Source organism: Nuphar pumila, chromosome 4 (assembly GCF_984573655.1).
Source record: "Nuphar pumila chromosome 4, dmNupPumi1.hap1.1, whole genome shotgun sequence".
Taxonomy (NCBI): Eukaryota; Viridiplantae; Streptophyta; class Magnoliopsida; order Nymphaeales; family Nymphaeaceae; genus Nuphar; species Nuphar pumila.
Window position 1 is genome coordinate 138,376,908 of NC_143252.1, and position 15,023 is coordinate 138,391,930.

At 37.2% G+C, this 15,023-nt stretch overlaps 1 protein-coding gene across 2 annotated transcripts; it reads left to right on the forward strand.

Moving 5' to 3' along the window:
- Nucleotides 1–10,616: 10,616 nt before the first annotated feature.
- LOC149841254 (histone H3.3-like) lies at nt 10,617–13,527 on the forward strand. 2 transcript variants are annotated; one of them, XM_090003721.1, is made up of 5 exons: nt 10,617–10,862; nt 12,505–12,576; nt 12,664–12,740; nt 12,863–12,953; nt 13,067–13,527. In XM_090003721.1, the coding sequence occupies exons 2-5, from the start codon at nt 12,505–12,507 to the stop codon at nt 13,235–13,237; spliced, it is 411 nt and encodes a 136-aa protein (XP_089859847.1). In that variant the 5' UTR covers nt 10,617–10,862; the 3' UTR covers nt 13,238–13,527. The 2 variants fall into 2 exon arrangements, with proteins under 2 accessions (XP_089859847.1, XP_089859848.1); XM_090003722.1 differs by lacking the exon at nt 10,617–10,862 and having other exon boundaries at nt 12,490–12,576.
- Nucleotides 13,528–15,023: the final 1,496 nt, after the last annotated feature.

Genomic DNA, 15,023 nt, shown 5'->3' on the forward strand with positions numbered 1-15,023 from the left:
GTTTGAATTCAGGCAACACCATTGGATTTAGTTGAACCTATTGGACCAACTTGCATAATTATCATACTTAAATAGATATCTTATGAGTTTTGAGGTTATTTAAGTATTAAGTTAAATAACTCAATATGGATAGTATGACGATCCTATTTTCGAATTGATTTTAACTCAAAACTCATGGTGTGATATGTACCTAATTATGGTCTAAATGAAATTTATACATGATAAATGTGAGTTGGATCCATATTGGCACTATGAGATCTAAGAATGTTTTATACGATTACATATTACTTTATTGCATGTGCTTATGGATAGCCTTTGTTTGGTCCTATTATATATGAATTTATTATGATTTTAAATTAGTATAATGACATTCAAGTTTATTTAACTTGATTATGTGAGACTATAAATGTTTTGATGCATATATAATTTTGGGTAGTTTCTTATTGGGTCCTCTTATTGTATGAATCCAAAGATGGATAGAAAAAAGTATAATGCTGAAAATGTTATAATGATTCATTTGAATTTGTAACCTAAGGGTATGAATTTAGACAACATCCATATCATATCTGGCCTATAGTTTTGCTTGAGCTATCTAAATTTGCATGTAGATTAATTTTTCACTATGAATTATGTTGAACTTGATGAAAACATCTTAAGTCAGTTTTGTATATGAACTCATATAAATTTAATAGATATAGGTACAAATTTTTGTTTTATCCATTAATGGATCTAGACTTATAGTTCACATATAAGTTGTTTATTATCACATTTGATATGATTAAAACCTTGAAAAATGAATGTAATTACTCGTAGTTTGTGATGTTTTAATGTGCACATATTGCATAATTGCAATGCGTTAGAAAAGTGAGAGCTGAATTATAATTTTCACATGCATGTGGATATTCATTTGAATTTGATGATAAATAATCAACATAAATCATGTTCCCTATGGTTTGCTTATATGAATGCATGAAGGGATGTTTTTATGCTTTGGAAGCTTTATGCATGGTATGCAACAATAGTATTCATATATATATTTTTAATCATATTTATGAATATTTGAATCTGAATATATCAATTCAAAATGATCAAGTGGTGATGAGAGTTAAAGAATGGTGCATGTGATGATGATGCAGATAGATAGCGAAGTATTATCCATGATGAAATCTTGAAAAATGAGAGCATTTGTCATGTTTGGCAAATCATAATTTATCATGAATTTGAGTTGATGAAAATTCATAGTACTTTACTTGTGTGCATATGGACTTTGTACAAGATTATTAGCAAATGATGATATCTTATGGTATGGTCATAGAAGAATTATAAAAACCTCATGACTAACTAAGAAAGTGAGACTCACGTGTTGAGTTATGATGCATTGAAATCAATATGGACCAGTTCAAGGTGTTTTCAGACCGGTTCCTGCTTATGGACCCTGAGTTTTACCTATTTAAGCTTGGTTTTTGTTATTTTTTATGCTTTATAAAGTACTTATTCTAAAGATTGCATGACTTATGCATGTTAAATCATGTGTTCTATGTTGGCTAAGTTATGCATGATGATTTTAGACATGAATTATGACTAAATTCATGACATTTTATTATCAAAATTAGTTTATGCATATAAGTTGAAGCATGAACTGGTATTTTGATGATATAAAATATATTTTGTCATGAATATACATGCATTTACATGTGTTCATGGCCATGCTCCATAATAAGAATATATTTTTGGGAAAAGATCTTGATTGATCAATTTATGTTGTCACCAAAGTGATCTGAGTCGTGTTGATTAAGGATTCTTTAAACCGTATTAAGATTTATTATTATAATTGTGTATAAATTTATGAAACATCGATTATACCCAAAGGCAGGTCATTGTGTTCTAAATTTACACAGGGTGTGATAGTAGATATGCATTTCAGCCCATGAAGTATGTTTATACCCAAAAGTACAGTGCTGAATTACCTCTGGATATATGATCTGTTAGTTTCACCAACTGAAGTCAATTCCTTGTGAATTGAAGAGACAGAACAACTATGTGTATTGTCGTTTCCACCAAAGTGAAACTATAATGGTTGAACTATGCTTGTCTTAGAAAAGGTAAATAATAAGGGGTCTCATATTTACCTTTTCAATCTAAATCTCGTATAAAGCGATTTATCTTTCACTCATACAGAGAATAGAACAATTGTTCTGAAGGTTGTTTATGAAAAGTTGGAGCGCTTAAAATAATGTTCATAAGAAGCGGGAGTGTTCGAATATCTTAACTTGTTGCTTTTGCAATCACGAGTGACTAAGAATATTTGAGGTATCATCTCTCACGACAAAATAGTGAAGGAATTTCTGAAATTCATTGGAACAAAAATTATTGATTTCATACGAGATTTTATCTCAGGCCATTTGGATAAGAAACTTCATTATAAGTCATGGTATTGTGAACTCTATTGAGAGACCACTAAAGATTTTTCATGATAATGAAGCAGCCGTGTCCTTTTCAAATAACAACAAGCGCTCAACATCGTGTCGACACATGAAGTTAAAATATTTTGTTGTTAAAGAAAAGACTGAGAATCATCTGGTATGTATTAATACAATTGAGACAAAGGAAATGACTGTGGATCCCCTTACTAAAGGGCTAGCACCGGGATTATATTTTCAACATGTAAAGGGGATGGGTTTTTTTTTATTCTTTCTTATATATGACAATACATTATGTGATCACATTTGTGTATATGAATTTAATTCTCTATGGATTTGTATATTATTGATTTTGCATAAAGGATCTCTCATGTGGGTTAGAGAGAATAGCAGAATAACATATTATCGAAAATGATCTTTCTTTTATGGATCAAGTTGATTTTTCGTACCAGTATTGAAATTATGCCTTTGTTACTGTGGTTTATTTGATAAAAAAATCTCTTCTACTGTCACTTATCACAAATCCCTAATTCAAATATTGTTTAAGTCGCTTCTTGACTATATGTTTTTAAAAGTATTTGAATGTTCCTATTATCCTTGTCTGCGCCCTTTTAATGCCCATAAATTGTAACCTATTCTTATTTTCTTGCCTGAGCCACCATGTTCCCTTGATGCACCACCTACAAGTCTCCATCCCTTACCGTCTTCTACTCCTGTACCACAGTCTGTGTCAGACCTAGATGCTATAGAGCCGACCTCTACACAAATTTCTGCTCCTCTTATCCCAACTGATTCCAGAATCATCTCACACAAATTTCTTCTGCCCTTCTCATCCACACTATGGTCACCCATTCCCAAATTGGATCCCTTAAACCCAAAACCTTTAATATCTCTTGATATCCCATTCTCTTAGTTCTCTTTACTGAGTTTTCTAGAGACAGTGAACTGACCTGTTTCTCCCAAGCTAATTAAGAGCCTTACTGGTGTGGCAGCAAGTGAATTTATAAAACAAAAAGTCAGGCAGATGGTTCTCTTGAAAGGTACAAGGCCAAGTTGGTTGCCAAAGACTATAGTCAAGATGAGGGCATTGACTATTTTAAGACTTTTAGTTTTGTTGTAAAGCCTCCCACAGTTAGAATTGTTCTCACTATTGTTGTTGCTCGGAACTAGCCTATTAGGTAGTTAGATGTTCATAATACTTTTCATCATGGTATTTTATCAGAGGAGGTTTACATGACTTAGCCACAGAGTTTTATAGATTCTCGCTATCCTTATTATGTTTGCAAGTTATCTAAGGCCTTATATGGTCTCAAGCAGGCTCTACAAGCATAGTACCAACGACTTATTCATTACCTGCCGAGCATTGAATTTGTTGTCTCCCCCTAGATACCTATCTCTTTATTTATCATCGTGATCAATTTACTGTGTTTATTCTTATTTATGTTGATGATATTGTGGTTACTAATAGTTCTTTCTTATGTTCTGGATATTATTTATCGGTTGGGATCTAAATTTGCCATTAAGGATTTTGGACCATTACATTAATTTCTTGGCATTGAAGCTACTTACAATTCATTTGGTTCATGTTTGTCTTAACAAAAATATATGTTGGATTTATTGGACCAGACATATATGTTAGATGCCAAACCAGTTACCACATCTATGGCATCCTCTTTGAGACTCTTAGTAGATGATGGAGAACCATTTGAGGATCCTATACAATACCGTCAGGTGGTTGGTGCTTTACAATATTTGACTCTTACCAGGCCTGATCTTGCTTTTGATGTAAATAAAATGTTAGTTTATGCACAAACAACGATCAAGTTGATTCTGCGCTATGCCAAATATACCCTACTTTGGTCTTCTTATTCTTGATAATTTGGATTTATATATATTTTCTTTCTTTGATGTTGATTGGACAGAAAATATTGATAATCATAAGTCCACTGATGGTTTTGCTTTTTTCTTAAACAACTCCTTTATATTTTGGTCTGCTCGTAAACAATGCACAATTGTCCACTCCAGTACTGAAGTTGAATATTGGTCATTATCTAACACCACTGTCGAGGTTCTTTGGCTTCTCTACTTAGTTCATGATACGCATGTTCCTGTTTTGTCCACACCCACGTGGTGTGACAATATTAGAGCCACATATCTTGCAGCAAATCCTGTTTTGAATAGTCGTATAAAGCATATTGAGATTGATGTCCATTTCATACGGGATCATGTGATCAACAAGCATCTTCAGGTCAAATACATATTTTTTGTTGATCAAGTTGCCAATATTATGACTACACTTCTCTTTATTGCCTGATTCAACATGTTGTGTGCCAAGCTTAACACCCTGCCTATGCTGTTGATCAGGAGGGGGGGGGGGGGGGGGGGGGCTAGGGGGGGGCTCTTAGTAGATCCAAGATCTGATATGGTCAAAGGAAGATGTGTTCAAGAAGGAGATGCTAAATTAATTAAAGTCCAAGATAAAACACCACAACAAAGCAGTGGATTAGCGACGACCACATTCCGTCGCTAACCGGCTTAGCGACGACGAGGCGACGATATGCTTACGTCGCGATTTTTTCGACGCTAACTGGCGGCGGAATAAATCTGTCGCCAGGTCCGTCGCTAATTGCGACAGAATAACGAGCCACCTTCTGCCACACATTTCTTGCATCATTTTCTTCCATCGTAGTTGCGAAGCGATTCGAAGCCTACAAATATTTTCAAAAAGTTAGTAGACATTATTTAAAAAAATTAAATATAAAACACATTAACTATGAGAAACAACTATATACCGTGAATGAGGACCACTATCTGTCTAACACCTCCTTTGAGTACTCTTTCCATTGAACAACCGGTCCTGGTAGATGTTGAAGAAGTGAATTCCTAATCTCTCGTACTACTTCTTGTGGTTCAAACCTCGTGCTGCACATGAATTGATACATAATAAATATCAATATAAAATATTTATAAGATATGCAATAATTGAAAATAAAATACTTACGATCGATTATCGATATACACTATTCGAATGAGTCTTGTTGTGTCAGACTGAGAAGACCATGCTTTCTGTGTTGACTCATGACTTGTGTGATCAACTGATGTAGGTGGGTCGTGTACAGGCGAAACATCATCTGTAAAAAAATACGTTAGAAATTCTCCAAATGCGCATTTGAACTAATCAAGCATCAAATTAGTTAAATGATATACCTATCACAGGAGCCCGTGAAGATGAAGGCTGAGCCTGGCTACTACTGGATGAGCGACCACTGTAACCTCCACGAACCATATTCTAACAAATAACATATGTCATACAATACATTCAAATAATTCACATCAAGTATTACAATACATTCAAGTCATTCGCATCAAGTATTACAATAATTCAAATCATTCGCATCAAGTATTGCAATACATTCAAATGATTCACAATAAGTATTACAATACATTCAAATCATTCATATCAGGTACTGCAATGCATTCAAGTCATTCACATCAAGCATTGCAATGCATTCAAATCATTCGCATCAAGTATTACAATGCATTCAAATAATTCAAATCATTCACATCAAGTATTGCAATAATTCAAATCATTCGTTGCATAAATTACAATACATTCAAATAATTCAAATCATTCACATCAAGTATTGCAATGCATTCGAATCATTCGTATCAAGTATTACAATACATTCAAATCATTCACATCAAGTATTACAATGTATTCAAATAATTCGTATCAAGTATTATAATACATTCAAATAAAATTTTTAATCATTCACATCAAGTATTGCAATACAACTCATTATTCACATTAAGTATTACAATACATTCAAATAATTCAAATCATTCACATCAAGTATGGCAATGCATTCGAATCATTCGTATCAAGTATTACAATATATTCAAATAATTCAAATCATTTACATCAAGTATTACAGTACAACTCATTTATTCACATCAAGTATTACAAGCTTCAGCGCGAGTCTAACATTTCCATCTGTACATAGACCGAGTCTAACATTTCGCACTTCCATTGCGAAGTTCTGATGAGTACGATCAAATTGCTTCCAAGCTTCAACGTCAACAAGATGCGTGATCTTGTTTTCATCGTGTCGAACTTTATTTGCATGTCATCTCATGTGTTTAGCTGTTCTTGAAGACATATACAATCACTGCAATCTAGAAGTGATAGAAAAGTAGCAGAGCGAATTGTATGAAACTTCCTTTAATCTCGTGCTACCATTGCCTCTTGTCTTTGGCTTGAATCGAGGATGCCCATATGACAGACATGATATGTTGTTTTTCTGCTCCTTGAAATACAACATGCAGTGATTTGGACAAGCATCAATCTTTTTGTAACCCATACCTAGAGCGTTGACCATAACTTTCGCACGATAGAAATTTTGTGGCAATTTCTCATCTTTGGGCAACATACTCTTCACAATCATGCACAAACGGTCAAAACATGATTGACTCAAATTATACTCGGACTTCAAATTCATTAGTTAAAGAACTATAGACAAGATAGTGTGACTCTCGCAACCGTTCCAAAGTGGCTCATCAGCATCTTTAAGTAAATCATAAAATCTACTAGCTGCATCGTTTGGTGATTCTTCATCTATGACAATTCTTATATCACTAGAACTCATAGCAGAACCCAGTTCTGTTCCTGCAGCATCAAATATCAAATTCGTATATGGATTATTGTGCACCATATTCACCCATGCATCAAAATCGTTTCTAAATTCTTCTCCATGAAACATTCAGTTTTGATAATCACTCACAAAACCCTTCCTGTATAGGTGATGTCTAACGCTATGAGGTTCTACAAATCGATTATTCTTACAAATCTTTGCAGGGACACCTAATCTGACCTGTGGGATTCACTGTACTGACACTTGTCATTGCAAATTCAATAAAACTGTCAACACCATCCATATATTCATGCGATAACTCATTGTCCACTATCCTACGGTACATCCACTCACGGTTTGCAGTCATTTTCTTATGACGTTACGAATAATAGCCTAACGAAATAAAAGAGAACAATGAGAATGCTACGATGAAGAAAATATCAAATTTATCATGCAATATATGATGTCATACAATAACAAGAATTTTGATGCATGCATTGATAACTTAATATTTTCATGTGCAAACTATTAATGACACAATACAATAATTTGAAACATGTTTTTATTATACAATTTCACATGGAAGTCATAATCAAATTGAAAGTAACTACATGCAAGCATGGATACAATTACATCAAACATTGCAATACATCGTAATCATTCATATCAAACACATGACAAACATGTACCTGCAACAAACACACTTCAATATCTCACTAACTACTACCATGCCTAGCATGGACTCCGTACTCCAAAAATAAAAACACTTCAATATTCATACATTAAAATCATGCTCAGCATGATCTCTGAACTCCAACAAAGCAACCCTAAATATCAACAACTAAGTGAGTGTGTAAACAATAAAGTGTTACATTTAACAAATTAAGTAACATGTGATACACTTGCATCACTTACTCACCATGGGTATTTACCCGATTTGCATTGTTTTTGTCACTTACTTACCACAGGTGGCTGAGCACGAGCTGGTTCCGTTGAAAAATCTGCACAAAAAAATGCTGTTTTAAAATGAAGTCACCACGAAAAAAAAGAGGTTGTTCCGTCAAGAAGTCGACTCCCCTACTGTTCTGGCAGGGGGTCGACCCCGTTACGGAACATAGGGGGTTAACCCCCTTACGGAACATAGGGGGTTAACTGACCCCCTGTTTGGGCGGCGGGGCCTGCGGACGGTGGGACCGACGAACGACGGGAGTGAGACCGGCGAACGACGGGAGCGGCGAACGGCGGGAGCAACGAAAGAAGAAAAGGAAAAGCTGTATGGGATTAGGGTTATTCGAAACTGAGCGACGGAATTAATCCGTCGCTAAGCCAACGTAAATCAAATTTACGAAACGAGCGACAGACTATATTCCGTCGCCAAGTCCGTCGCTAAGTAGCGATGGACTAGATTTTGTCGCAAACGTCGTCGCCAAATGATGCAGCCGTAACGACAAAACAATATGTCATAAAATTCGTCGCTAAGTAGTGACAGAGAGGGCGACGGACTATATTCCGTCGCTATTTTCGTAAGCTTCATTAATTATAGCGACGGATGTTTGTCGCTCGTTAATTCGTCGCTAACTAGCGACGAAATATTTCCGTCGCTAAAGTCCGTCGCTAACAACGCATTTTCTTGTAGTGAAAGAAATATTCAAGAAGTTGTGACAGATCAAGATTCTCAAGGTCGACCTCTTCAGGAGTTACAATCAAAATAAACTGTTCTCTAAAACAAACAATGAGCACTCCACCTGAAAGGCAATCTTCCTTACAAAAAACTTGTAGCCTTACTATATATAGAGTGTCTCTCAGCCCTCTGTCTCCAAGAGAGAAAAACATGTAGAGAGGACTTGAGAGAGTAATATTTTTCTTTGGTTCGTGGATGTAGATTACACTGGTCGAACCACGTTATATGTGTGCTTGCTTTCTTTGTGTGGTGTGATTCGTTCTTTACCAATATTCATCATATCTGTAGATTTGAATGCATATTCTTCTGTGATTGGGGAAGTTACACAGCTACTGGCTTCTTTTATTGATAAATCTTTAAAGGTTACGGGAGACAGATCAGAAGTTATACGTTGGTGGGATGTGACTACTAGACTTTCTTTATCATTCAACACTCACAGAGATGGAATTAGAAGGATCAAATTTTCACCAGTTGTGAAGATAGCCGGGGGCCGTATTGCTGTGCTGTTCCATGACAATACTTTTTCAGTTTTTGATCTTGTAAGTATGATTCCATTTTAAAGGAATTATATCTGCATCTTAGTCATATAAATACACAATATTTCTTATTATTGACATAACAATTCTCTCTTCAAAGAATTCACAGCACACAACAGAGGTCTTTTAGCTTTGAGTGTTCATCTTCACTAGCACTAACTAAAAGGAAGTTTCATATATAATGGTTGAAATTCCTATGATATTATAAAATGTATATCAAATCATGATTTAGTTACATTTAACAGACAACTATGAACCAACCAAAAATATAAAACCACAGAATGTGAATTCATATTGTTTGAGAGGCATCCATACTCAACATCTATACCATGTATAATCTATCTAAGACCAAAATCAATTATCACGAATGGGAGCTTAGTGGCTGACGCATGATACTAATCAAGTATTCAAGATTATTCAACATAAGAACAGTATCACAAATATCAAGTGGCAAGCAATGTGATCAGAGATAGGCTTGAAAACAAAGTTTACATACAGATGCAGCGACAAATCCAGTCTATAATTCATGTACATGACGACAATCATATACAACTAACGGTCAACGGGTTGGGTTGGGTCGGGTTTGGTTTGGACTCAGGTGGAACCAGACTTGGACCAGATTTTGGGTATGGTATCGGGTCCGGACCCAGGTCTAATCGGGTTCTTTATAAGAAAAACCATACCTGGACCCGATAAGAACTATATGAACCGAACCAAACCGGACAATACCCGGTAAAACCATATTTTTTTTACATTGAAAGATTTCAGGCCGTAATCGGAACTCGGGTCGGGTCCGGGTCTGGTATAAAATTTCACAAACTATACCCAGGTCCATGTATTAATCAGACCTTCGGGTCCAATTAGACCCATCATAAAAGAAACCATACCCAGACCGTGTAAGGATTACATGAACCGGATCCGAACCATACCCGGTAAATTTAAAAGTTTTTATCCTTTTTATATTAAAAAATTATGAATCTTAGTTGGAACTCGAGCTGGGTCTGATATAAAAGTTCATAAACCATACTCGGATCCATATATTAATCGAACCCTTCAAGTCCAACCCGGATTCTATTCGAACCTTCTTATTTATCACCAAACGCGGACCCGGTTTAGTACGGATCAGGTCCGGTTCAAACCCGATCCATTAACACCCTTTGTTCCCTTGGACGCAAAGCCAAAAGGCCCAAAACTATGGGCAGTACTCAGCATCGTCAGCCGCCTCCGTCTCCATCACGTTTTCTGATTGGGAGTTTTGTCAACATCCAATGGGAGTCCACCGCGTGGAGACGTACCCTTTATTGACAGTCCATCGCCAATCCAGATCCGACGGTGGAAACTTCTGGGAGAGAAAGCATAACGCGGGCGGATCCTGGCCGTCGGCCTCGGCGAAAGAGGCACACCCCAAATCCGATCTCGGCCGTTGGTTTGATGTTATTCCCGGTCGGGGGTGAGATTCGTAACAGACGGACGGCCGCGTATGAATAGGAGTCGGTCCTCCATCAAGGGCTCGTTCGTCTCTGGGCGAGAGGAGTTTCTCTTCTTCTTCTTCCTTGGCGCGCTTTGATTCGGTGAGGCGTGACTAGCCTTTGAGGTATGCCTCCTTCTTCCATTCTCTTCTTCTTCTTGCTTTTTGTTTTGATTTTTATCTTTTTTTCTTGGTTTATTTTTTTGTTTGTTTTTCTCTATGTGGGTGGATTAGGGTTTTGTTCTCGCGTTATGGAATTCCCTTTTTTCTCGTTCTCTTTATTTTTTTTCCCTGTTTCTTTTATTCATTTATTGGCTTCATTTTGGCATCTAATTACTTGGAAATCTTTTAATCTTTTCCTTTCGTCTTTTTTTCTTGGGATTTGAATTTAGGGTTTGGATCTTTTGATAAAAAGCTGCAAATTTTAATTGTGTTTTTTTAATTCTATCAAGTAATTCATTGTGAGGAGGATTTCTTGGAGGTTCGGATGCTTGTTCGTTTTGGTTGTTTTCTTTTTTCTTTTCAATTGTTTTCTCAATGGCGGGAAGATTCTGGATTGTTCTCTCGTTTGTGACCATATTGTTTTCGTTTATTTTGTTCTCTTCCCTCTTTTTTTTTTATACTTTTCGATAGAGTTTCTTCTTTCATGGGATTTATTGTTTGGATCTTTTTTTTTTCCTGTTCAACCTTATTTCTGTGATTTCTTTTAAATTTGTGAAATAGGTTGCTGTGAAGAGGGGGTTCGAACAGGGATTTATTAGGATTTTGATAGCCTCGTTTTTCGTAAAATTTTCTTTTTAGTTTTTTTCTGTCCTGATTTCGTCATAAGGTTTCTTTGTCTCGGTGATTTGTTTGTTTCGCTTCTCTCCTTGAATTAACTTTGAATCTTGGAGTTTATTCTGTTCTTTTCTTGTGATTTTCTTCTGTATGACTCCGCGGGTTTCTTTGTTGTTTCTTTCACAAGGTTTCTTACGTCCCTTGCCGTGGGTGTGATTTGCTTACGCTAATGTTTCGGTTCTGTTTTGGTTTACAATCTCTGTGTTCCTATTTTTTCAAACCTTTCACTAATTTCTTTCTTTTTCCTTTTTCGGTTGCATGATTAAATCCTGGTGTTTGTATCTATTTAGGCTTTTGACCCAGGAGTCTTTGTTTCTGCGTCATTTGCCAGAATCCAATTGTAGTTTCTGAGCTTTTCCCCTTTGCATGGTTTTGTTGTGCTTCTTCTCTTTATCTCGGACTCCAGTGGGTTAGATTTCCACCCTCAATTGTAGGTAGAATTGTAGGTTTCTTCTTATTTTGATTTGTAAAAGATTCTACCTTCTACGGTTGGGAGATAACGCTCTCTGTTTCTATTGGATATGATCGTGTTTGATGTGATAACTTGGGTTTGCTTTAATCATACCTATTTATTGGACGCAACTCTTTTCGTTTCTTTCTTTCTCCCATGTCCGATATGCTCAGTGTTTTGTATTTTGGGTTCGATTAGCGTTTTTGCTTCTGATACCAGAGTAATCTAAGTCTGGTTGGTGAGTTATGAAACTGATGACGTCGTCCTATCATGTGGGATCGATAATTTCATATATTTGAGACACAGATAGTCTGTTCCTGTTGTGTCTGTTTTTAAACCTTCTGCTTAAGTTTCGAAAATGTTTGGTTTAACTCCCTTTTTTCGGATTTCCTTGGGATGCCATGTTGTCTGTAGATCGATATATTTACTTGTATTGGGATACAGAAAGAAGTATAGGGTTTAAATGATTTGCATTTATAGATGGCTCGTACCAAGCAAACAGCTCGTAAGTCTACTGGAGGAAAGGCTCCCAGGAAGCAGCTTGCAACCAAGGTGATATTTTATTCTATAACCAGTGTTGCTTTATTTCGTCTTCCACTTGCACGAACTCTGAAAAGTCCTTTCCAAAATTTCCATTAGGCTGCTCGTAAGTCTGCACCTACAACTGGAGGAGTGAAGAAGCCCCACCGCTACCGCCCCGGAACTGTTGCTCTCCGGTATGCTACTCAAGTTTCATGAGGAGAGCTCCGTTTGTCTCCTTGCATTCTGTTTTTCTAGGTTTCCTTTTTAATGTGCAGGCATTTCACATTTTTTGTGTTTTGCTTTGTCATTTGGGCAGTGAAATACGCAAGTACCAGAAGAGCACGGAGCTGTTGATCAGGAAGCTGCCATTCCAGAGGCTTGTTCGTGAAATTGCCCAGGACTTCAAGGTGGGTGGGGATCTTTCTCTCTCTCTCTCTACAATCTTGGGTGCCCCTCCCCCAACTTTTTTTTTTTTGGGTTTTCTAACGACCTCTCTCTTGTGGCGTGTGTGCGATTGCAGACGGATCTGCGTTTCCAGAGCCATGCTGTTCTGGCGCTGCAAGAGGCTGCTGAGGCCTACCTTGTAAGTCTCTTTGAGGACACCAACTTGTGCGCCATCCATGCCAAGCGTGTCACTATCATGCCCAAAGACATTCAGCTGGCTCGGAGGATCCGTGGCGAGAGGGCCTAAGCTTGAAGGGAAGGACCTACCTTTTGGATTGAAGAATGGAAGGTCTATTTGGTGGGAATTGCAGGCTAATGATGACTTTTTGGTAGTTTTATAGTGGCTGATACGAAGACTAAAAGCCAGTGTTTTGATTGCTTTTCTCTCTTTAATTCATATTTATATTGGTCGATAATCGTGACTATAATGCTTGTATTTTACATATAAACAGTCTATTCCAGGGGATAAGACCTTTTGGGTTTTATGTTAAGCATGCTTTGTTCCGCACACAAATCTTTGATGGGACATTGTGACAACTCTCTCTCTCTCTCTCTCTCTCATGCTTGTGCTACTACTGAGACTGTCTCGAGTTGATCTGATATGTTCTTGGAATAAGATGTGGGGATTCATTTTATTTATGAACAAAAATTTCAGGGCACAAAATGGTAAATGTTATATATATATATTCATGGTGATATTGACTGGGTGGTGCATTGTTTGGAGAAATAAGTACTAGTATGGAAATCGATGCTACAATCGGCAGTGTGGTCTATCAGATGATGATGATCGGCACAGGCCATCATGCGAAAGACATTTGCAAGGGCCAATTGATTCGTGTTTTCCTCCTCTGGTCTCTCGTATCTTTCGTCTCCCGAGCGCGGATGCTCCAAGCTGGAGCGATCCTCCTTTTCCAGCATCCTGGCAACTCGAGTCATCTTGGGCCTGCCCTTGGGAGATGGGTTCAGGCAGCACGCTACCACCTCCAGTACCCTCATTATTTCGTCTTTGTTTTTGAAGTAGTTATCATCCAGTCTCTGATCCAGAATGATTGTAACATCCCCATCTTCTAACACGCGCTCGAGTAGTGGGTGACCCTGCCATGATCAGTGGGAGGTGTGGTTATAAAGTTGTCATTTTAACTTCATAGCCATGGTAAGGTGGTCTTCAAAAATTTGGGTTAGTTTGCTTGGAGCCGTGTTTGTATATTTGTTCTATAATGCGAAGGGACAACGTTGAGGTAGTATGCCCCTACTTGACAATTGACATAGCTCTGTTTGGACATCAGCTCAGGTGATCTGTCAAATCACTTTAAGTGATTTGATATCTTCTCCCTCCATTGATTCATCTAACAAGGGCCCTCATGGTCTTTGTGCATATTGTAGATGGTGAGGATGCCAAATCACTTTCTTAAACGTGATTTGGCAGATCACTTGATCTGCTCTCGATGAGTAGATCATCTAAAAAAATTGTAACCAGGGAAACTATTAAGTTGATGCCGTCACACAAACGTTTGGGATCCTGTGAAAACATTTTGTGCCAGTGACATTTAACGCCTAAAGCAATAAATAATATTTACCCACTCAAGGAGGCTGCCATAATCTGAATTTTCTGCAGTGTCTATTGGTCTCTTTCCTGTCACAATCTCCAAGAGCAGGACACCAAACGAGTACACATCGGACTTGTCTGTGAGCTTCCCCGTTAGAGGGTAATCTGGTGCGAGGTACCTGTGTGAGAGAGAGAGAGAGAGAGAGAGAGAGAGAGAGAGAGAGAGAGAGAGAGAGAGAGTTTATCTCAACCAATTTAGAGCCATTAGATCAGGGGAAATATTGGCTACACTCTAGAGTACTGTACCCTCTAACTGAAACTTTAGATGCAATCTTTGTTTTTATCAATTTGACCCCAACTGTTGCATTCAACATTGTCGCTTTTACTAGAAAAATGCACTTTGGATAGAGTGGTTTTGACGTAAAAGCTTGGTTGTCCATCATGAAATTTCGATGCATTGTGGAATGATCTACAACTTGTTTTTTGA